General features: G+C 41.7%; 1 protein-coding gene across 3 annotated transcripts in view; it reads right to left on the bottom strand.

Moving 5' to 3' along the window:
- LOC130355529 (rho guanine nucleotide exchange factor 7) overlaps positions 1 to 23,862 on the bottom strand; it is a 172,030-nt gene that overhangs the window by 35,522 nt on the left and 112,646 nt on the right. For all 3 annotated transcript variants that reach the window (XM_056555770.1, XM_056555771.1, XM_056555772.1), the window contains exons 9-13: positions 22,506 to 22,628; positions 13,268 to 13,406; positions 7,747 to 7,806; positions 4,199 to 4,345; positions 1,608 to 1,694 (exon numbers count right to left, since the gene is read on the bottom strand). In XM_056555770.1, the coding sequence (XP_056411745.1) occupies positions 1,608 to 1,694; positions 4,199 to 4,345; positions 7,747 to 7,806; positions 13,268 to 13,406; positions 22,506 to 22,628 (556 nt within the window). The remainder of the gene's footprint in view (positions 1 to 1,607; positions 1,695 to 4,198; positions 4,346 to 7,746; positions 7,807 to 13,267; positions 13,407 to 22,505; positions 22,629 to 23,862) is intronic.

The following is a 23,862-nucleotide window of genomic DNA, read 5'->3' as shown; positions in this document are numbered from 1 at the left end:
TATATTAAAAACACTAGATTGCCGCCTCTACATGTTTCGCCATCTCCACGGCGTTCTCAAAAGGCTACGGCCCTGGGGTTTGGAGAGAGTTATAGTGTTTTGGCCTCTCTATTTCCCTCTGGGTCATCTTGTGAGTTCACTACAGATTTCAGCACAGTTAAAGTGCACAACTTTGTTACCAGTTGTTTCTGGCTCAGGCAAATAATAAATAAAATAATTTGCCAGTTTTAATATAGGTAAACCCAATCTTAAAGAACGCCTTTGTGGCTTTTTTTTATTTATTTTTTATAATGGGTTAAAATAAATAAATGGGTTAGTAAGTAAATGTGATCAATTTGGGTCCTGCAGCTTCTGATTTGATCATGTGTGTAGAGGAGTTCTCAAGGAGTGTCTGTAGGAGTAGGAAGGAGTGTCTGTAGATCGGTCAGACAAGGTCTGATGGATTTCAGGAAGGATTTTTTTTTTTAAAATAAATAAAAGCTTATTACAGAAATAATACCTAGCATTTTACAAATTGGCAACATTTTTGTATTCTATGTAGAAATGCTCTTCATATGTCTACAATCATGAGACTGAAATTCAATGGGCTTTTGAAACAAATGTATCATCAGAAAATGACCTAATGTGTGAATAAAAATAGAATGTTAAATTTATAAAAAAATAAAATAAAAAAAAGGGCCGATCATTTTCCTTATTTTCCATTTTACTATCTGTATTATAGAATAATCCAGATATCTTGCAAATTTTCATTTTAACTACTAAGCCTAAAACTAGGCACAGACACTTCCTTTTCTGTCTGTAATGGTAAGGAGGAGGCTGCTGGAAAGTGATCAGTACAGCATTAAAGTGAAAGGTGACACCAGTAGATCGGTAAGAAAATAGATAAAGCTGACTGCTTAGCCTTTCCCTCCCTGTGGAATAACCTTTGCAAAGATCACAGAGTATGCTCAGTAACCTTCCCAATTCAAGTGAACAGGACAGTTCATGGGGCTTGCTTTAAAGCATCTCTCTAAATGCAGGGAAAACAGCTCAGGCAAGATGGTGGCCGCATAACAACATACAAAAAAAAAATTATTAAAAAGATAACCACAAAATATCGTCTCAATAGATTTTCACTGTATTTTTAAACTTCCAGTGTGCTCCTTTAAAAATGTATCCTGCTTGTACTGACAGGATTATTTGATTCTGCAAGTGTATAACTGACCTCTTTCTCTGTCTGTACATAGAATTTGCTTAAAATGTATAAAACAATTAAAGTTAATAATAACATTGTGCTTTTCTTTAGATCTTTACTACACAGATTTACTATGTTCCCTTTCATCAGTACAGCTTTCTCTTAATCACAAGGACACAAAGGATATGCTCATGTGATTGTACATATACATTGTTTTGTGTTAACTAACTACCAGGAGCAACATACACACAGGTCTGTGGTTAATGTACTTAATGTGGAGTCTATCTGTGCTAAATGTGAGAAATCTAAAATAATGTGGTTTGTAAGAGAATAACTAAACAGATCTTCTTTGCAAATAAGCTGAACAAGGTGACCGCACAGACCAGTGCATAACAAGTAAATCAGAGTATAGGAAAAAAAACTATGGATTTACCTGATAAATAAAACCACTCATTCTTGGACTGGCAGAAAGCATTAATAATACATTGGGGAATAGGAGAAGATATCTCTCATTCTTTTCCTTTAGGAAAGAAAGAACATTAGCAGTTAGCACATGGACCACACAGATGACATAACACTAGGTGTCAGCAGTAAGTTACACTGTGTCAATGGGTTCAACATCACACACCATGTACAGACCACAATTCAGCTTTGCGGGATAAACCCAGTCTGTTGCACTCTATACTCTCTGTACAGACTGGACATCTGGGTGTCAATGGATTGTCCCAAGGAGCAGTAGTTCTAGGGAAAATATTACAATAAAACTACTCATCATGGCTTCTTAAAAAGGTAATCTGTAAGCTATAGGGACCCACGCGTAGATTCCTGAGATCTGTCCCTTATAGCAATACAAATTGTAGATTTAGAAAATCTACACCAACTATCTGGCATGCTTGGCCTGAAAAAAAAACAGTAACTCCTGACCAATCCACCCGCCAATGATTGTGCTTAGGAAGAAACCTGCCAGTGACAGGCGGGATTCTACCGGCCATGCTCTGCCAGACAGCAGGTGAAGATTCCCTGAACACACCACAAAAGGGACAGGCTGCTAGAAACAGTGTGTGTGTGCACTGCATTGCTAGGAACTTCCGCTTCTTTACCTCAGCTTAGCCATGCCATCAAGATCATGCTCCAAACCTCAGCAACCTTGTTCTTAAGTCCCTCCTCTCTATTATGTTAGTAAATGTTTCACATAGAGGAGAGCCATAAGAACGTTGTTGCTAAGAATTGAACAATTGGATTGTCAGTCTCGCCCCTACTTTCTGCATTCAGTCTTGTCTAGTAGTTGGTAGAGACAGAATTCAATTTAAATTGGTAGGTGGATGGCATTTTTTCAAGGAAGGAGACACCTAGTGGAGAAAAGTATATACCGTATATACTCGAGTATAAGCCGAGTTTTTCAGCACGATTTTTCGTGCTGAAAACACCCCCCTCGGCTTATACTCGAGTGAACTCTCGACCCGCAGTGGTCTTCAACCTGCGGACCTCCAGAGGTTTCAAAACTACAACTCCCAGCAAGCCCGGGCAGCCATCGGCTGTCCGGGCTTGCTGGGAGTTGTAGTTTTGAAACCTCCGGAGGTCCGCAGGTTGAGGACCACTGCGGCCTTCGACATCATCCAGCCCCCTCTCACCCCCCTTTAGTTCTGTACAGTACTCACCTCCGCTCGGCGCTGGTCCGGTGCTGCAGGACTGTCCGGAGAGAAGGTGGTCCGGTGGGATAGTGGTTCCGGGCTGCTATCTTCACCGGGGAGGCCTCTTCTAAGCGCTTCGGGCCTGGCCCCAGAATAGTCACGTTGCCTTGACAACGACGCAGAGGTACGTTCATTGCCAATGTACTTCTGCGTCATTGTCAAGGCAACGCCTCTATTCTGGGCCGGAAGCGCGGAGAAGAGGCGCCCCCAGTGAAGATAGCAGCCCGGAACCACTATCCCACCGGACGACCTACTCACCGGACAGCCCTGCAGCACCGGACCAGCGCCGAGCGGAGGTGAGTACTGTACAGAACTAAAGGGGGTGAGAGGGGGCTGGAGGATGTCGAAGGCCGCAGTGGTCTTCAACCTGCGGACCTCCGGAGGTTTCAAAACTACAACTCCCAGCAAGCCCGGACAGCCGATGGCTGCCTGGGCTTGCTGGGAGATGTAGTTTTGAAACCTCTGGAGGTCCGCAGGTTGAAGACCACTGAGGGCGGATGATGAGAAGAGGATGATGAAGGGGGGGTGTGGGATGATGACAAGAGGATGATGAAGGGGGGGTGGGGATGATGACAAGGGGATGATGAAGGGGGGATGTGTGGGATGATAAGGGGATGATGAAGGGGGGATGTGTGGGATGATAAGGGGATGATGACAGGTGATGATGATGAGGGTCTGGATGATGACAGGCGGTGATGATGATGAGGATGTTAATGACGGGTCTGGATGATGACAGGGGGGGATGAGGTATTTCCCACCCTAGGCTTATACTCGAGTATGTAACTTTTCCTGGGATTTTGGGTTGAAATTAGGGGTCTCGGCTTATACTCGGGTCGGCTTATACTCGAGTATATACGGGTATATACAAGTATATTTTTTTTAAAGCATAAATAAACTGTTTGGTTTATTAAACTACTTTACAAAACCTATCACAATTAAAAAACAAAACAGTAATCATAGGAAATGTAAAATAATATAACACAGTATGATATATGGAAGCAACAAAAAAAAAAAAAAAAGTATTTGTAAGAGTGGGAACAATATTTCACACAAGTTATTTTCATCACTGAAGACATCTTTAAAATGTTCTCCCCTTAAACACATTTGGATAGTAAGAAATTCTGCAGTGCTGGTTGGCTGGTACAGTACCAAAATGGCCAGCTTTACCAAAGTATGGTAACCATGTCTGTCACCTTAATATATGTTCTGCTCACAACCCACACCAATGAATCACTAATAAAGAGGTAACAAGTTATATGTCCACATTCTAAAAAGAAAAATACAACAAAAAGACAAGTACATGTCCAAGTCACCTGGTATGAAAATAGCTTACCTCACTTCCTGCACACTGTATTATTACTTGGGACATATATATAACTGAACCCAGTGTCTTAATATCGTCCCCTTCCCAGCCACGGATAGCCTCATTTAGAATCTGCAATTCCAATTCCTTTCTTTTTCTCACTTCTTGACATTGTGCCTGTAAACAATATCATTTTGTAATTATTTTGAAACATGGATCTTATCTGAAAAGGCAACAACCACCATAAACCTACACAATTTCTTCATCAAAATTGTACAATTTAGTTGAATGACCTTAGAGATATGGAGATATCTGGCCAAAGGTGGTAAAATAAAAACAAAAATTTACATACATACACACATATTATATATATATATATATATATATATATATATATATATATATATATACACATACATATATACACACACACACATCTCATGTGCGCCCACCATGACTCCACAAGAAATACCAGCTAATTAGTTTCATAATCCGACCACTATAGCGCCCCCCCCCCCCCCCCCCCCCCCCCCCACATAGAGCGTCTTTAAAAATCCAGGTAATTCCTGGTTTGTGCAGGGTGGAGAAAGCTGTCGAAAACTAAACAGACCATCACCCCCCGATGTATGTTTTTAATGTAACCTGCAGAAGGAGCTGCCTTCAGACAGTTGAGCAGGTCACATGGTAGGAGAAAAAGTGAATATTAGGGTGTTTCATCTGGAAAAATGAAACACCCTAATATTTACTTTTTCTCTGATATTCATATATGGATAATATTTAGGGGTTGCACACATTGATCACTTTTTATCACAAACTAATAAAATTTCTAATATTGAAGTGCTTTGTACTAATGGGCTTCTCATATATTTCTTTCAACCAAACCAATGGGAACCAAAAGAGGAATTTGGCTGCTAGAAAAAGTGCCTAGTGGTGAGTTTTTAGGAGCTTCGCTCCCTTCAAAGGAACAAGTACTTTTAGTTTTTATTTACCATCACAAGGAAATGAAAGAAACCCTTTCGAATGCTGCTAAATCTACCAGTACTAAACTAGAGGAAGTGTGAGGAAATCAAATATCCCTGTAAAAATGGAGGAGACTATCCGAGCTGGTATACAGAAGCTGTACACAGAATACCAAAATCTGGGTAAAGAGAAATCGAGAAACATGGATAAGGCAAAATGTGAAACGGCAGATTTGGAAAGGTGATCTTGTCGAGTTATTTGACATTTTTTGGCAAAAATGTGATGGACATGATTAGCGTATCACAAGAAGATAAAGAATTCTTAGGTCACAAAGAGAAGATCGTATGAGTTCCTCCAATGAGCGGAGTAGACAAGGTTTTCGCCTCTAAAATAAGAACTAAGGGGGAGATTTATCAAAACATGTGTAGAGGAAGAGTGGTACAGTTGCCCATAGCAACCAGATTGCTTCTTTAATTATTAATTGGTTTCTATGGGCAACTGCACCACTCTTGCTCTACACAGGTTTCGATAAATCCCACTCTAAGTGTACAAAAGAAGACAAAAATGATTCATGTAAGAATAAACATTACAAAGCTATCGCTGAAATCAATAAGACAGTTATACTGGAAGACTCCTCTCCATCATCATCAGCACCTAGTGACAAAGAGGCAGAGTTTTCGCTTCCAGCAACCAAAAAATTACGTTCAAGTCCCAGATTAAAACCTCTAGACACTCACGTCTACTTGGGATGGAGAACAGCCATGTGATTGCTCTTAAGGTGGTCAATGATACCGCAGAATTGTTCTAATAAAACATTTTTTACAAATCGGTCAGGGACGAACAACAAAAACAATTCTTGTTGAGGGTAGTCGAGCATCACAGAAAAGTCATCACCAAGTCAACAAAAGAAGGGATTGCATCGTTCAAAGTGGATTAATAGAACACATGTTTTGTCTATCATACTACCTATTGATCTTAGGGTCTAGTTTTACTATTATTTTAAGTTTGTGATTTCTAGTTTTCACAATAAAAGATATTTACATTGAAAAATTGTATTTGTGCAACCTCTAAATATTATTCAATCTTCTTGAAATTTGGCCTATATATATATATATATATATATATATATATATATATATATATATATATATATATATATATATATATATATATATATCTTGTACATCACTGAGACTTGGGACGTAAGCAAAGTCTGCAAAAATTTTACATTTCATTTTTTGCCTTACAAAATGAAACACCCTAGTGAATATAGATGAGGGAAGTGTGCCTCAGTCAGTCACAACAGATTAATTTAAAGGGGTACTCCGGCACTTAGACATCTTATCCCCTATCCAAAGGATAGGGGATAAGATGCCTGATCGCGGGGGTCCCACCGCTGGGGACCGCCGTGATCTTGCACGCCGCACCCCGTTAAAATAAGTCCCTGGAGCGTGTTCGCTCCGGGTCTGATTACTGTCGTTCACGGGGCCGCCCTCCTCAATGCAAGCCTATGGGAGGGGGCGTGACAGCTGTGATCAACAGTAATCAAACCTGGAGCGAACACGCTCCGGGGACTGATTTTAACGGGGAGCGGTGTGCAAGATCACGGGGGTCCCCAGCGGCGGGACACCCGCAATCAGGCATCTTATCCCCTATCCTTTGGATAGGGGATAAGATGTCTAAGCGCCGGAGTACCCCTTTAATGAAGCACCCTTGGGTCTATGAGAGCTGAACAGAAGGGAGTGTGACATTGCAAAGTGACATGTAATCTGCACCCAGCAAAGGGGAGACTACAGTCATCATGTGTGCTAAGAACTAATGGGCTGCCTGCCTGGAGGAAAAGCTGAGAGAAACAGGGTATGTGCTTTAACATGTGCAGCTATATAAAGATCATTTTATTTTTCTGTAGCTCTCCCTTAATGCCGCTAGAGTGCAAAATCCATTTTAAAAGCTCCATGAATTAAAGGGGTTATCCACCATAAGGTGATTTTAGTATGTATCTGGCAGACAGTAATGGACATGCTTAGGAAGGGTCTGCACTTTTCTTGGGGCTAAATGGCTATGTTGTGAGATTACCAGAACACTGTGGCTAGCTTTTTGTGAACTTGTATTTCCTGTTTGACTTATGTTTTTTTGACTACAAATCCCACAATGCCATTTTCCTCCCTCTCACAAATCAGCCACCCCACCCATTGAAACATAAATGAGCTGCAGAACTGTGGTTTTCAATCAGGGTGCCTACAGCTGTTGCATTAGATGCAGATTGATCCCTCCACCCATTGAAGCAGACAGGCTCCTTGTCATCAGCTGACTAGTGAGTCGGATCTTGGCTGCATTGCAAGCTGGGAAAAATCCGAGACAACAGTCATTTTGTACGCTGGTAAAAATAAATAGTGGGGTGAAAATCACAGAAGAATTGTGAGAAAACCGTCACACACAGGTACAGACACTATATTATGAACTACACTAACTTTACAGCCCCTGTAGCATAGTAAAAAAAAAAATCCTGAAGTATCCCTTTAAACTAAAATTGGATATGGATTTATTTATTTTTATTTTTATAGTACATGGACATATATACACAGATAAAAGCATGGTTTAAATAAATACTCGATTACCGAAAGGTTCTTGAAAGCGGTCATGGACTTCTGGATATCTGGCCTATCTGGATGATAATCCTGTAAGAACAAGTAATTTGTTTAATAAACAAAACGAAAACGTAGACCTGTCAGCTATGCACAATAAAAGGCAACAGAAACCTAGAAGTATAAACAAAACACAAGAGCTCTAAACCGTTTAGGACAGCTCTTCAGTCCTGATGTAAAAAGTAAGCAGTAGCTGCATTTGGAGAATTAGAAAGTTCAATGAATGCATATTGTAGCCAGCCAAGCCTTCTAAATAAGCAGGCTACAGTTTTGCAGCCTTTTTGTTGCACTACTTGAATTCACCAAAACAGTCATATGTCACGGTGTAATGATTGGTATTATATATGCATTGCGGCAATCTCTCTCCAGCCCGCTATTGCTAATGTCCAAGTGCTTTGCTGGTTCTATGTCTATGCTGGAGCAAAGTAACGTGTCATCCATGTAGACAGTGCCTCTGCAAAAATGTAACACAGTAGTCATGTGACTTTATGTCAGACAATAGCACAATCATAACTTTAGAAATGATTTCGCACCATCACAACTCTTGTTATAAATGGCAGAGCTATTAATATGTAGTTTACGGACCCCGGCCCAAAATTACCTTACTTAAATTTGATCTCATATGTATAAAAGCAATAGCCCCTTTGCCTATCACATGTGGCAATACTTCTTTGAAGATAGCGTTTATTTGGCACAAAAGGAGGGTAAAAATCTAGGTTCTTGTGCCGATACTTTATACCCATGGTCTCCAAACTGTGGCCCTCCAGATGTTGCAAAACTACAACTCCAAGCATGCCCGGACAGCCAACAGCTGTCCGGGCCTGCTGGGAGTGGTAGTTTAGCAACATCTGGAAGGACACAGTTTGAAGAGCCCTGCTCTTTATCAAAGAAATGTGGAATAAATCCTTAGGTAACTAGTTCACTAGAGGTCCGCTCCACAACAGTAACCATCTCATCCTCTTCTAGCTATGCCAAATGCTTGCTTGTACATATATAAAGCCATAAAGGACAGCTTAAAAGGGGTACTCCACTGGAAAACATTTTTTTTTTTTTTTTTTTTTTTTTTAGATCAACTGGTGCCAAAAAGTTAAACAGATTTGTAAATTATAGTAAATAAAGAAAAAAGGTGTCCTGCACTCACCGCTAGCGGTGAGTGCAGGACACCTTTTTTCTTTATTTAATACAATTTAGTGACTACGGTCTTTATTGTCCTAGCACCTCCGCTGCCAGGGTGGATTTCCAGTCTAGCGGGACGCCGTCTCCATCTCGTGGTCTTAGGAGGCCTAAGGTATCGGTGCCACTGTTGTTTCTTGTTTACTTCTAGATTTGTAAATTACTTCTATTTAAAAATCTTAATCCTTCCAGTACTTATCAGCTGCTGTATACTACCGAGGAAGTTATTTTCCTTTTGAACTTCCTTTCTGTCTGACCACAGTGCTCTCTGTTGACCCCTCTGTCCATGTCAGGAACTGTCCAGAACATGATAGGTTTGCTGTGGGGGATTTGCTCCTACTCTGGACGGTTTCTGACATGGACAGACATGTCAGCAGAGAGCACTGTGGTCAGACAGAAAGGAAAGGGAGAAGAAAAGAACTTCCTCTGTAATATACAGCAGCTGATGAGTACTGGAAGGATTAAGATTTTAAAATAGAAGTAATTTACAAATCTGTTGACATTTCTGGCAACAGTTGACTTAAAAAAATAAAATAAAAAAAATTAAAAAAGGTTTTCCAGCAAAGTACCCCTTTAATATGCACATCTTAAGCCGCATGACATTATTAAATTAGGCCTGAATACTTCAAAGCACAAATTGTGAATACACAGATCTCAAGCTGATACACAAGCCTAAGGCAACCAATGGCAGCAAAAGATACTCACACGCCAAACTATGCTATTGTATCCTATCATCAGATTATTATTTTTATTAATAGTGTTCATTGTGGGGGCGTGGCTTATTTAGATTTATGGAGAAGACTTAAGATGCAGTACTCCTGCTATTCTAGTTCTCATGGTACGCTTTCACGCATTGATCTCGTGCTAGGCAATGAGCTAGTCTTCCCCCTGGTTGTGTCGGTGGAGTATCTCCCCCGTAGTCTTTCTGATCATTCCCCTGTATTTGTACATCTTACTTTCAATTCTCATTCTAGATTGCGGGGTTCTCTGTGGGACTGAATCCATTTTGGCTTCAAGTTCACTCAGTAGGCCCTACGCTTAGGTCTGATGTGGAAGCCTTTCTCGAGATCAATGTGGGGACTGCTTCGGTGGGTACCGTATGGGATTCATTGAAGTTTCTCAGTGATCCTTCTGGTCTGAATAGAGATAGTTGGCAATCTTTGCAAACTCTGTTAGACTCTCCCATTTGTTGCAGATGGCAGATAACAAGCGTTTCTTTCAATAGCAGCACTAGTTTGGGAGTGGCGAAAGTACGGGTCGACTGCTGGCTCATACTATTAGAGCTCAGCAGGGGTACACCTCTATCCCTAGCCTCTGTGATAGTGCCGGGACGGTTATCCAGGATGATGCAGACATTTTGAATGTCTTGGTCTACTTTTGCTGCTATTGACCAGTTTGTTTCTGTCATTTCGCTCCCGGCCCTGTCGCAGACCCAGAGGGATCTTTTAGATGAGCCTGTTACTCTTGAAGAATTAGAGAGAGTGCGCTGGGGGCCTTGTCATCTGAGAAGTCACCGGATGTCGATGGACTCCCCAAGGAGTATCTTAAACAATATCAGGATATTTTGCCCCTGGTTGCTGGGGAAGGGGAGGGCTTGCCTGGGTCTATGTTAGAGGCAATTATAGCATTGTTATTAAAGCTCTGTAAAGACCCGCTTTTAGCAGGCTCATATAGACATATATCCCTGCTGTGCTCTGATGTATAGTTAATAGCGAAGGTCTTGGCCAACCGTCTCTTAAGAGTCATTACTACTTTGGTGCATGGAGGTCAGACAAGGTTTATGCCTGGGAAATAGACGTTTGATAACATCAGGAGGCTCTTTCTGAATCTCCAACTGCAGCCTGAAGATGCTGTTTGTAGGGTTGTGCTTTGTTGGGTCCATGTATGTTTTTGTGTGCTGTTTGTTTTATGACGTCACGCTCTGCCCCTCAATGCAAGCCTATGGGAGGGGGGGTAACAGCTATCACGCCCCCTCCCATAGGCTTGCACTGAGGGGCAGAGCGTGACGTCACACAGGGGCGCATGCGTGACGTCACGCGCCGCCCGCCCTGTGATCGCCCGTAATCAGACCCGGAGCGAACACGCTCCGGGGACTGATCACGGGAGTCCCCAGCGGCAGGACTCCCACGGTCAGGCATCTTATCCCCTATCCTTTGGATAAGGGATAAGATGTCTAAGCACCGGAGTACCCCTTCAAGGGCAGGGCCAATTATGCCATATTTTGCTGCCGTGTATCTTTCTATCCATTGAAGTGAATAGTTAGCAAAATTAGCTGCAAACTGACTTCAATGTGTAGAAAAATATGCAGCAGAAAATACGCAGAAAAATTCAGCACGCGTGAAAGACAACATTTGCAGGCTTTCAATATAACGCAATTGCACTGTGAATCACTTACTTTATGCTCATAAAAAGTAAGCCCAATCTTTTCTCCTTCTCCACAACTCCTTAGACATACTGCTTTATACTCACTGCATATAAAAGCCTTTTGACCAATACAAAAGTTGTTTTCACAACTAAGGATGCCCTGGCATATGCATGCTCACTAGGCTTCAACATTCTCCTGCTTTCAGCTTTATGTGCACTGGCTCTGAATGAAGACATGAGCTCAGTGTCACAGGGACTTCTGCCCATAGAAACAGCTCATTTCACTAACCCAGGAATGGTGGGGTAAGGCCGGAAAAACTGTGTTAGCTGTCCTAAAGCGGTCAGTACAAGAAGACTTCTGCCAGAGTATACCATAAAGCTTGATCACTTTAACACATCTTGCAAAACAAAATGTAAAGACATAGTAAAACCTCTGAGCAAGCCAGCACTGTTACCTTGCCGCCACATCACCTTTTATTTAGCAAAAAACTAAACAGACGCTTGGACCAGAACAAGACTTTATTCCGTAGAGATGGATAAAAAAAAGTGACGTTTTTCTTTACTGTAACTCAGTAGGAGTGTCTTTCCAAAACTAAATCTATAGCAGCTTTAAAAAGAAGTATTTTAACATGATCGATGCAAAAAAATCTATTTCTACAAAAGTGGTGCAGTGTGATGGTGCAATGGCATATAGTGTAGTATAAACTGTAACTTACACTAATAAAAAAACAAGTTATGCTTTCTAAAGAGTTTATTCAGCATTAGCAAAAACATTTTTCCCCCCCAAAAGAATAAATAAGCCAATCAATCAATATTAAAAAAAAAGTTCCACAACTGTCCTTAGGTTGTACGAGGTATTACAACTCGGCTCCATTCACTTTAAAGGAGATATGCGGCAAAAAATGTTTACCTCTCCCTGTGCTGGGGCTGCAAAAACATAAAAAAACAAACTTTAAACTCCCCTTACTACATTCCCCCATTGCTCCGATATCGGCCACAGTGCTGTCAGCGTATCACTGGCCAAAGCGATGTTCCGCCTCGGCTGGTGATAGGCTGAGCGCACTGTTATGTAAGGAGCCGGCCAGAGCTTCTTACATGACATCACCGGCCGAGGCGGAACATTGATGCGGCCGGCCACATGCTGACAGCACTGTAGTTCCAAGCCTAAGAAGAAGGAGGCGGAGGAATGGGACACCAGTACTGGAGCAATGAAGGAACGTAGGAAGGAGAGTTAAAGTATTTTTGTTTTTGCAGCCGGGCACAGGGAGAGGTAAAAGTTTTTTGCCACATATCTCCTTTAATGAAACTGAGCTGCAATACCACATCACAATCCTTCTGCATGATTAATGTACAGGGCTCGGTTTCCAGCCCTATATGTCAATCTGTCAAAGCAGAGAGGGATGGGAAAGGCAGGCGGTCCTGCTGCAGCTCAGTTTCACTCTTCGGCTGTTAAAAAATAATGCACTTTCCTAACTTTACAAACAAACAGTGATCTGCAAAACTAAAAGGTACGATTAATTTTATTCTCCTAGCACCTATCTGACAGAATCTGCAGCTCTGTGCATGGTATATTTTCTAAATCATAAGGACATTAAAAAAAAAAAAAAAAAGTGTTTCAAAGTGTAAAAAAACAAAGACAAAAAACTACTTCGGTCATTGCCAGATAGATGTAAGAGGCTGACAACCTATTTCCAGCCAACCTGGTCTATAAATGTGGCTTATCAGCAGGAACTGATAAAGATATTTCTTCACTGATGCTTCCCAGTGCTGAGTGCTACTTTTATCTACATTAAAAAAATTCCAAACATCTGTCAATTATACTATTTTAAGAATTGACCACCTCTACCTTACACGTTGCATCTATTTTTACAGTTCTCCATTCAGAAAAAGAGACATTATACACTTTGTTGTATTACACACATCACCAAGAGTGTTTGTGCAGTAATGTTTTCCATACCTCCATGTGTCGTTCCAGCTCTTTTAGCAGTGTTGGGTACTTGTCCAGACGCATGAATGGTTTACTGAGGCCTGTGGTTAGCACAAGAATACCAGGGCTATTTGCACCTTTTATCTCCATGAATTCACCAAGCTCTTCACTGCAGTGCAAGAATAGAAGAAAAAATACTTTATTGTTTGTTAAATTTCAATGTGAAGGTTAGTAGTGGTTAGAGATGAGAAAGCCTGGAAAAACAGAAAAAATTGTGGGGAAAAACCAAACAAATTTTTTCAAATTTTTTTTTTCAAAGCCGTTCATTTTTCCCCTGAAAAAAAATAACGAAAAAAAAAAGGAGTAAAGGATATGTTTTTTTATAATGATAAATAATATGTTTTGCCTATTGGGGTGAGAATTTCTAAGGGAGTTCAAATTAAGGAAAACGACTGTCTGATCAAATCTTAAAACTTAAGGGGGAGATAGGGGCTGATACAGTTGCCAAGGCAACCATAAAACACTCTGCAAGCTCTGTGCACGAGCCCAATTAATTAGAAAAGGGCTCATGCACAGAACTCGCTGGGCATCACATGGATGCCTCGGCAACTGCACTACCCAGCATCTCCCCACGCTAGAGCTGAAGATCCTGCTGGCCAGAAACTCTGCATTTCCACTGTATATATTATGAAGCAAAAGTCTCCATCATTACATGTCTGGATCACTTGACTTTCTTTTTCAATTTTGCTGCAAGCTCTGTCTCTCCATTTCCTTTACCAATGTAAGAAATAGTAAAGGCCCAGCACTCAACAAATAGCTGCAGAAAGGTGAATTTTATTCACCTCAGTAGTGTTACAGGACATGTTTTGGCAAGTAGCCTTCCTCTGCAACCCGCCGAGATGCATCCTGTAACACTACTGATGTGAATAAAATTCACCTTTCTAAATTTGGCGAGTGCTGGGCCTTTATTATTTCTTACATTGGATTCTTTTGCCACGAACACCACCTCTACCTACGGAAGTGCCGACCACCACATTCCATATATTTCCTATACCAGACAATCTATTTCCCATACAATTGTAATAGGAGTCCATTGGTGGCTTAATGGTCTCTGTCATGGTAAAAAAAAAAAAAAAAAAGTCTGCATAGATATGAATAAAAGCCCAATGTGAAGATTTGATAATTATAATGAAATGGTTCACTTCTTATATAACAGTATGCTATTGTTATAGGGGGACATTTATCAAAACCTGTGGAGAGGAAAAGTTGCCCAGTTGCCCATAGCAACCAATCAGATCGCTTCTTTCATTTTGCAGAGGCCTTGTTGAAAACTAAAGAAGCGATCTGATTGGTTGCTATGGGTAACTGGGCAGTTTTTCCTATACACAGGTATTGATAGATCTCTTCCGTAGTCTCTCTGCAAGTCAGGGCTAAACAATTGTAGTGTGGCCGTACAGTCTAAAAGTTCCATAGGGAGTAAGACACCCCACAAATATAATCCCACAGCATAAGCCACTATCTCCAGACAGATAGAAAACGTCATAATGAAAGACCCACCTCATCCCCCAATACCCTACCCCTCTCATCATCCTTACTCCATGTATACCAATATCAGAACAAGTATTCTCAAACATAATAAAAAGGCAGAGGAGAGAAGTAGTCAGCTCACCTGTTCACCATGCTCAGCAACAACAAAACTCCGGCGCCCATACAAAACAGAAAAGGTTCCGGCACTTGGATAAATGCTTGTGAACTTTACTAATGATCATAAAAACCTTACAGACAGGTGCACAGATAAGGGAAAAAAGATGCAGTAAAGGTACACGATCAACGTGTTTCAGGCCATGATTAGATTATTACTATGATGAGCCTGTAATCGTTAGTCGTAGACCTTTACTGCATTTTTGTTCCCTTATCTGTGCACCTGTCTGTAAGGTTTTTATGAATCATCAATAAAGTTCACAAGCATTTATCCAAGTGCCAAGACCTTTTCTATTTTGTATAGTAAAACTGCACTTAGAGTACGTTCACACGTACAGGATCCTGCACAGATTTGATGCACAGGATTTTCTGCTGCAGATTTCAGTGTAAACTAATTGACTGAGCACAGCTTCTTATCGGTAGTTACAAATCCTGCGCATCAAATCTGCACAGGATCCTGTACGTGTGAACGAACCCAGACACTGCAACAGGCTACAAGTTATACAAATGGAATTCTAATTTTACAGAAGCCACTGTTATTACTACATTGTATATTTGTGAATGCCAGATTTATAAGGGTATTTCTGCCCAGTGCTTTTATTTTCAGGTGAAACATTCCCCATACATATATGAAGGTACTCTCTGCTGGACTATAAAAAGAAAGGAAACCATGACTAGCTGAATGCAGTAATTCTAGATTCCCTGGTGTTTCACTTTGCCACAGTGCCTGTGTTATCTGCAAAAAAGGGGCAGCAAAATTATACCCAACCATTCTCTGCCCCCAGCTGCACTAAACAAGACAAAACACTCTTTCATGAGGCTTGTCTGAATACTTGTAAGCTCTGCAGAAACCTTCTCCTGTGCTCAGCTTACAAGCATTGAAAACTACAGACATACAATAGAAAAACACACAGTGAACACTAACCCACCTACAAGACAATGAAGAACAAATTCCATGCCTATGCCATCTCTCAGCCCAGAACTCAAGTCACCAGGAAAATAAAGCCTCAGGAGCCAACACATTAATCCCAAGCTTGCATGATGCTTAAAATGTGGCTCTGGACTCACATTGCTAGTTAACTTCTATGGTTTTTAAAGAAAGAACAAAAATAACGTCAACAAAGTTACTACAAAATAGATAAATATATTTGCTCATAAAAGCAATCCCCAATAAAATAATTGTTTTTTTTTTCCAATTCCCCCAGCCAGGCACCGATACATTTAGAATATGCATTTTGTAACACACACAGTCAATGCTTTCTAAGTAACTATAGTAACCTATAAAGTCTTATTAAGTTTCTTCGACAATTCCGATGAGAGACTTACACTTCGGAGGAGGATTTCTGCTTGTAGTAGATGGAGCAGGAACTTTCCGCACTGACAGGCCTTAGGATGGCACACAGGCACCGCATTGTACTGAGGGCACAAGCGCACTGACTAGGAGCTGTATGTCTTATGTCCTGATAGAAGGCTGGGGCTCCTTTCTCTGTAGGCTCTGATGGGAGGATGACATCACCTCTCCTGCATACAGCCAAGCTGGGGAAGGCAGCGTGCAGGAGAAGACACAAAGAATCCTGTGCCTGGCTTATCCATGCTCCAGTTATTCTGGAGAGATACCGAGCTTTCACCAGACACACTTACTCTGAACAAACACAGCTTACACTTAAGCTTATTATCTGCTTCACTACTTGGCTCAATAAAGACAACTTATTATAGGTGGTTTGCCCAGCTCCACTCTTGGTCATGGCTCAACAAAAAGTGAAAATGTTCCACACAAGAATTCATTCTAAGGGTGCGTTCACACATGCGTATTTATGCTGCAGATTCTGCTGCCCATTGACTCCATTGGGCAGTTCAATCTGCTGAAGCAAATCTGCAGCGGAAAATAGGCATGTGTGAACGCACCCCAAGACTAAGATTTGGCATTTGCAGATTTTGTTTTAGAACAGATGAAGCAAAAACCCCATGGGTGCCTGTAATTAACCACAGAGATCATCCACCAAGGTTTTCTGCCAATACAGCTGCCTAAAATGACAATGTGCTGGCCCCATAGGGTGGAATATATTAGGCAGTAAGTGAGCAGTCAGGGCTTGAAGAAATGTTAGAAGCAGGAAAAAGGGTGAAAAGATCTAAGCAAATTTGGCTAGATGACTGGGGCATAGCATGTAGCAGGTCATGAGGGGTACTGGTATGCAGTACATAATACCTACCGAACAAGGGCAACCAGTGAACCAGCAACTGCGTTATGGGCACCCAAGTCTCACTCCTGTGTGTGGGTAGACAAAATGATCCAATCTGGTTGAAGCCTAAAGAAGAGCTACTCTAGCACAAATTGCTAAAAAGTAAAATGCTGAACATGACAAAAAGGTGTCAGAGCAAACGGTGCATCACATACTTCTGCCTAAGTGTCTGTATCTGTGTAACCCGTGCCCACTGATAAAAGCCCATGACCGGGTGAGCATCTTAAAAAGGGGTTATCCCACAAAAGCAAAATAGAGCTAATGTCTTCAACAAAAAAAAAAAAAAAAACACATCTATCCGCAGGTTGCGTATGATATTATTCTTGGCTCGTTTCACTACAATGTAACTGAGCTGCAATACCACACAAAACCTGCAGAAAAGCGTGGTGCAGAATCAGCACTGTTCTTTAAAGGGGTAGTCCAGTGGTGAAAAACGTATCCCCTATCCTAAGGATAGGGGATAAGTTTGAGATCGCGGGGGGTCCGACCGCTGGGGCCCCCTGCGATCTCTCTGTACGGGGCCCCGGCTCTCCGCCGAGATAACGGGTGTCGACCCCCGCACGAGGCGGCGGCCGACACGCCCCCTCAATACATCTCTATGGCAGAGCCGGAGATTGCCGAAGGCAGCGCTTCGGCTCTGCCATAGAGTTGTATTAAGGGGGCGTGTCGGCCGCCGCCTCGTGCGGAGGTCGACACGCCCCCTTCCCGCGGGCTGTCGGGGCTCCGTACAGGAGATCGCAGGGGGCCCCAGCGGTCGGACCCCCTGCGATCTGCAACTTATCCCCTATCCTTAAGATAGGGGATAAGTTGTAAACCACTGAGTCACCACTGGACTACTCCTTTAACACACTATGACCAGTAGAGGCTTCCAAAAGCATCCAAGAAAAGTGTCGGGCCAGCAGGTAGAATTCACACATTATATTCTCGTTGCATATTGCAGGTGACTGGACTAACCTGAGAGACTTCATGCTGTTGTGTAAGCACATATATTTGCAGCCTTCTTCATTATGGATTGACTACACACAGTCTTAACTTTCTGAACAATGATCACCCCACTATGTGCCTAATATCCATTGACCAACCAGCAAGGCTGGTCTTAAAGCATACACAATTTGTTGTATGCCTTTGAATTAGCTTTTTGAAATCCGCCTGTATTCTGCTGATCGGTAGCACATTTATCAGTTTAAAAAAATAATAAATTATATATATATATATATATATATATATATATATATATATATATATACACACCGTATATACTCGAGTATAAGCCGACCCGAGTATAAGCCGAGACCCCTAATTTCAACCCAAAATCCCAGGAAAAGTTATTGACTCGAGTATAAGCCTAGGGTGGGAAATACCTCATCCACCCCTGTCATCATCCAGACCCGTCATTAACATCCTCATCATCATCCCCTTGTCATCATCCCACACATCCCCCCTTCATCATCCCCTTATCATCCCACACATCCCCCCTTCATCATCCCCTTGTCATCATCCCACACATCCCCCCTTCATCATCCCCTTATCATCCCACACATCCCCCCTTCATCATCCCCTTATCATCCCACACATCCCCCCTTCATCATCCCCTTGTAATCATCCCACACCCCCCCCTTCATCATCCCCACCCCCCTTCATCATCCCCACACCCCCCCTTCATCATCCTCTTCTCATCATTCGCCCTCAGTGGTCTTCAACCTGCGGACCTCCAGAGGTTTCAAAACTACAACTCCCAGCAAGCCCGGGCAGCCATCGGCTGTCCGGGCTTGCTGGGAGTTGTAGTTTTGAAACCTCCGGAGGTCCGCAGGTTGAAGACCACTGCGGCCTTCAACATCATCCAGCCCCCTCTCACCCCCTTTAGTTCTGAGTACTCACCTCCGCTCGGCGCTGGTCCGGTCCTGCAGGGCTGTCCGGAGAGGAGGTGGTCCGGTGAGGAGGTGGTCCGGGCTGCTATCTTCACCGGGGGCGCCTCTTCTCCGCGCTTCCGGCCCGGAATAGAGGCGTTGCCTTGACAATGACGCAGAAGTACGTTGGCAATGAACGCACCTCTGCGTCGTTGTCACGGCAACGTGACTATTCTGAGGCCGGGCCCGAAGCGCTTAGAAGAGGCCTCCCCGGCGAAGATAGCAGCCCGGAACCAGTATCCCACCGGACCACCTCCTCACCGGACAGTCCTGCAGGACCGGACCAGCTCCGAGCGGAGGTGAGTACTCAGAACTAAAGGGGGTGAGAGGGGGCTGGATGATGTTGAAGGCCGCAGTGGTCTTCAACCTGCGGACCTCCGGAGGTTTCAAAACTACAACTCCCAGCAAGCCCGGACAGCCGATGGCTGCCCGGGCTTGCTGGGAGTTGTAGTTTTGAAACCTCTGGAGGTCCGCAGGTTGAAGACCACTGCGGGTGGGGGAGTTCACTCGAGTATAAGCCGAGGGGGGTGTTTTCAGCACGAAAAATCGTGCTGAAAAACTCGGCTTATACTCGAGTATATACGGTATATACGGTATATATATATATATATATATATATATATATATATATATATATTTATATAACATTTTGGGGCTTTACTTCTACGTGTTATTGTGAATTGTCTGCTTATTTTCCTATTTATTGGCAAGCAGATTAATAGGTGCTACCTTGCAATGAAGCACATGATTGCACTTTATACTTTTAGGGAAGGGTCACACACATAGCATTGTGTGTATTTATTTATTTTAAATACTGCATATAGTTCCAGATACTTTTCTGTTGTGCTTTTGATGTATTTCTTGGGTGTGAAGTACCCAAGAAACTAAATACTCTGTTACTATTGCCCAATGTGATGAGATTTATCACTAGTATGTAGGCCGCAGACAAAAGAAAACACTACAGAAAAAAGCCCCAATCATACTTTCTGAAACAGATTCTTACCTAGCCAATTATCCAAAAAATGGGGATTAAAAAAGACAGCATGTAAAATGTACAAACATCTCAAAGAGGATTCTGTTTTAATGTCGAAAACAAAAATAGAACCACATTCTTAAAAAATGTTATACTATTGGGGAGATGTATCAAAACCTGTGCAGAGGAAACATGGTGTAGTTGTCCATAGCAAGATGGATTTTGAAAAATAGATTTTTTTAAATTAAAGAATCAGTCTTTGGGCAATTGCTATTGGCAACTGCATCATTTTTCCTTAGCTCAACTTTTGACAAATTTCCCCCTATAACCATATATGGCAAAACAGCACCATTTGGTGTGCTTTCTGTATTTTTGGTGTACAGACTGTTTAATACCGGTCTAAGTTCCACACCAAAATGTTATGGATAAGTATTTGCTGTGAATTGCATTGTATTATTAAGGATCCTTATACACCGGTAAATAGTTGCCCAATATGAATGCTGTTCGAGTATGTAAAAGTTGATCAGTGCTTGTTGACAGGACAATTTATAGTCGAGAGTGAATGGCTGCAAGAGGCATTATTGTCAGAGGCACATCCCCTGTTTACATTGGGGGCACGTGTTGTCGACAAAAGATTATTGTTAGCACTGCATTAAAGATGTAATAAGCCAATAAATAAGCCTTTTTACATGGGGCAATACACATTTGGCAGATTTTCATCTTGAGTAAAAGGGCTTTAACTCTTAGGCCATCAAGCAATGCTGAGAGAACATTTCTGAAGTTTCTTTGTGAAGTATCACCTACCTAGAAATTCTCCTTAACCCCTTAAGGACCAGGCCCATTTTGGCCTTAAGGACCAGACCAATTTTATTTTTGCATTTTCGTTTTTTCCTCCTCGCCTTCTAAAAATCATAACTCTCTTATATTTCCATCCACAGACCCATATGAGGGCTTGTTTTTTGCGTCACCAATTGTACTTTGTAATTCCAACACTCATTTTACCATAAAATGTACAGTGCAACCAAACAAATATTATTTATGTGGGAAAATTGAAAAGAAAACTGCAAGGTTTTGTTTTCACACGGTACACTTTATGGTAAAAATGACATGTTTTCTTTATTCTGTGGGTCAATATGATTAAAATGATACCCATGATTATATTCTTTTCTATAATTGTACCGCTTAAAAAAAATCTCAAACCATTTTAACAAAATTAGTATATTTGAAATTGCCCTATTTTGACTACCTATAACTTTCTCATTTTTCCGTATATGTGGCGATATGAGGGCTCATTTTTTGCGCCATGATCTGTAGTTTTTATCAGTACCACTTTTGCTTAGGTTTTACTTTTTTTTTAATTTTTTATAAATTCTTTTTGGAATAAAATGTGACAAAAAAGCAGCAATTTGGACTTTGTTTTATTTTTTACGTTTACGCCGTTCACCGTATGGGATGATTAACAATATATTTTAATAGTTCAGACTTTTACGCACGCGGCAATACCAAAGATGAGTATTTTTTTTACGCTTTTTTGGGGGTAAAATGCAAAAAACTGACGTTTTACTTTTTTATTGGGGGAGGGGATTTTTCTAATTTTTTTTACTTTTTTATTTTACATTTTCTTACTTTTTTTTTTTCTACACTTTTTATGTCCCCATAGGGGACTATTCATTGCAATCAGTTGATTGCTAATACCGTTCAGTGCTATGTATAGGACATAGCACTGATCAGTATTATCGGTGATCTTCTGCTCTGGTCTGCTCGGTCTCAGACCAGAGCAGAAGACCCCGGGAGACGGACAGAGCCAGGTGAGGGGACCACCGGGCGCCATGCTGGATGATTGGATCCCCGCGGCAGCGCCGCGGGCGATCCGATCATCCGTTCAAAGCACCGCAATGCCACAGATGCCGTGATCTGTATTGATCACGGCATCGGAGGGGTTAATGGCGGACATCTGCGCGATCGCGGATGCCCGCCATTACCGGCGGATCCCTGGCTGCTGATAGCAGCCGGGACCTGCCGGGCATGACGCGAGCACCGTTCTGGTGCTCGCGATCATATCGGCGCTTAAATGTATGTCATGGTGCGTTAAGTACCACGTCACCATGACGTACATTTACGTCCATTGTCGTTAAGGGGTTAACAAGCACCGTACATGGGTAGCATTCCTAATGTTCCACCACAAGCAATGGGTATGTCTGGCACAGAAGATGCAGTATGCATATATAAGCACTATGTCTGTGCAGACTGCTATATCACAATGAAAAGAATGTAGTATGAAGTAGATTACAAATTCAGTATTTCATTAAAGGATGCTTATTAATATAAAGCACAATAGGAATTGTTTTATTATATCTGTTGTACTAAACTGCATAACAACAGCTATACGAACGCCTTGTCAAAGCCAGTTATGGAAGGCATACTTCTCTGCAAACAAGCTCTCATACCTGTGCTGTGTAAGGACATTTACTGCTGAAGGATGGTTGGCACAATACGCCATATACAAGCTCTTCATTTGATTCATTAGGCTCAGGAAACAACCTCCAACTCTTTGCTGTCCTTCTGGTAATCTAATGAACAAAAACAAACGACCCAATAAGATCTTAACATCATGTTTATGATGAGTGTCAGTAAAATTCTTTTGCAACATGTCACTATTCAGACCGAAGGAGACACAGTTAAAGGGGTACTCCGGTGAAAAACTTTTTTCTTTCTAAATCAACTGGTGCCAGAAAGTTAAACAGATTTGTAAATTACTTCTATTAAAAAAATCTTAATCCTTCCTGTACTTATTAGCTGCTGAATACTACAGCGAAAATTATTTTCTTTTTGAAACACAGAGCTGTCTGCTGACATCACCAGCACAGTGCTCTCTGCTGACATCTCTGTCCATTTTAGGAACTGCCCAGAACAGCATATGTTTGCTTTGGGGATTTCCTTTGACTCTGGACAGTTCCTAAAATGGACAGAGATGTCAGCAGAGAGCACTGTGCTCATGATGTTAGCAGAGAGCTCTGGGTTTCAAACGGAAAATAATTTCCACTGTAGTATTCACCAGCTATTAAGTACAGGAAGGGTTGAGATTTTTTAATAGAAGTAATTTACAAATCTGTTTAACTTTCTGGCACCAAATGATTTAAAAAAAAAAAGTTTTTCACCGGAGTACCCCATTAATGGCACACTACTGCCCTTGTGAACACGCATGCCCATTTACAAAGTTGGCCATGTATGCATAGTCACTAGTAGTCATAGTCACTAGAAAGTGAAAAGAGGTACTTAAACTTCAAAAAGAACATCAAATTAATTGTCCCATAAACTCTATTTAGTAAACATACTTGAGTGATGTGTGAAAACATTTGGGTTATAAATAGAGATGAGCGAACTTACAGTAAATTCGATTCGTCACAAACTTCTCGGCTCGGCAGTTGATGATTTATCCTGTATAAATGAGTTCAGCTTTCAGGTGCTCCCGTGGGCTGGAAAAGGTGGATACAGTCCTAGGAGACTCTTTCCTAGGAATGTATCCACCTTTTCCAGCCCACCGGAGCACCTGAAAACTGAAATCATTTATGCAGGATAAGTCATCAACTGCCGAGCCGAGAAGTTCGTGACGAATCGAATTTACTGTATGTTCGCTCATCTCTAGTTATAAAACATTCAGAATGTAATATATAACTAGAAATGTAAAATGCCAAAAGCATAGTAGTCTCTCTGGCTGGATAAAGGCTAGAGCATGGCTTAGCACAGTGTTCTTCAACCTGCAGACCTCCAGATGTTGCAAAACTACAACTCCCAGCATGCCCG

Source organism: Hyla sarda, chromosome 2, assembly GCF_029499605.1.
Source record: "Hyla sarda isolate aHylSar1 chromosome 2, aHylSar1.hap1, whole genome shotgun sequence".
Taxonomy (NCBI): domain Eukaryota; kingdom Metazoa; phylum Chordata; class Amphibia; order Anura; family Hylidae; genus Hyla; species Hyla sarda.
This window is presented reverse-complemented; position numbering and strand designations above follow the sequence as displayed.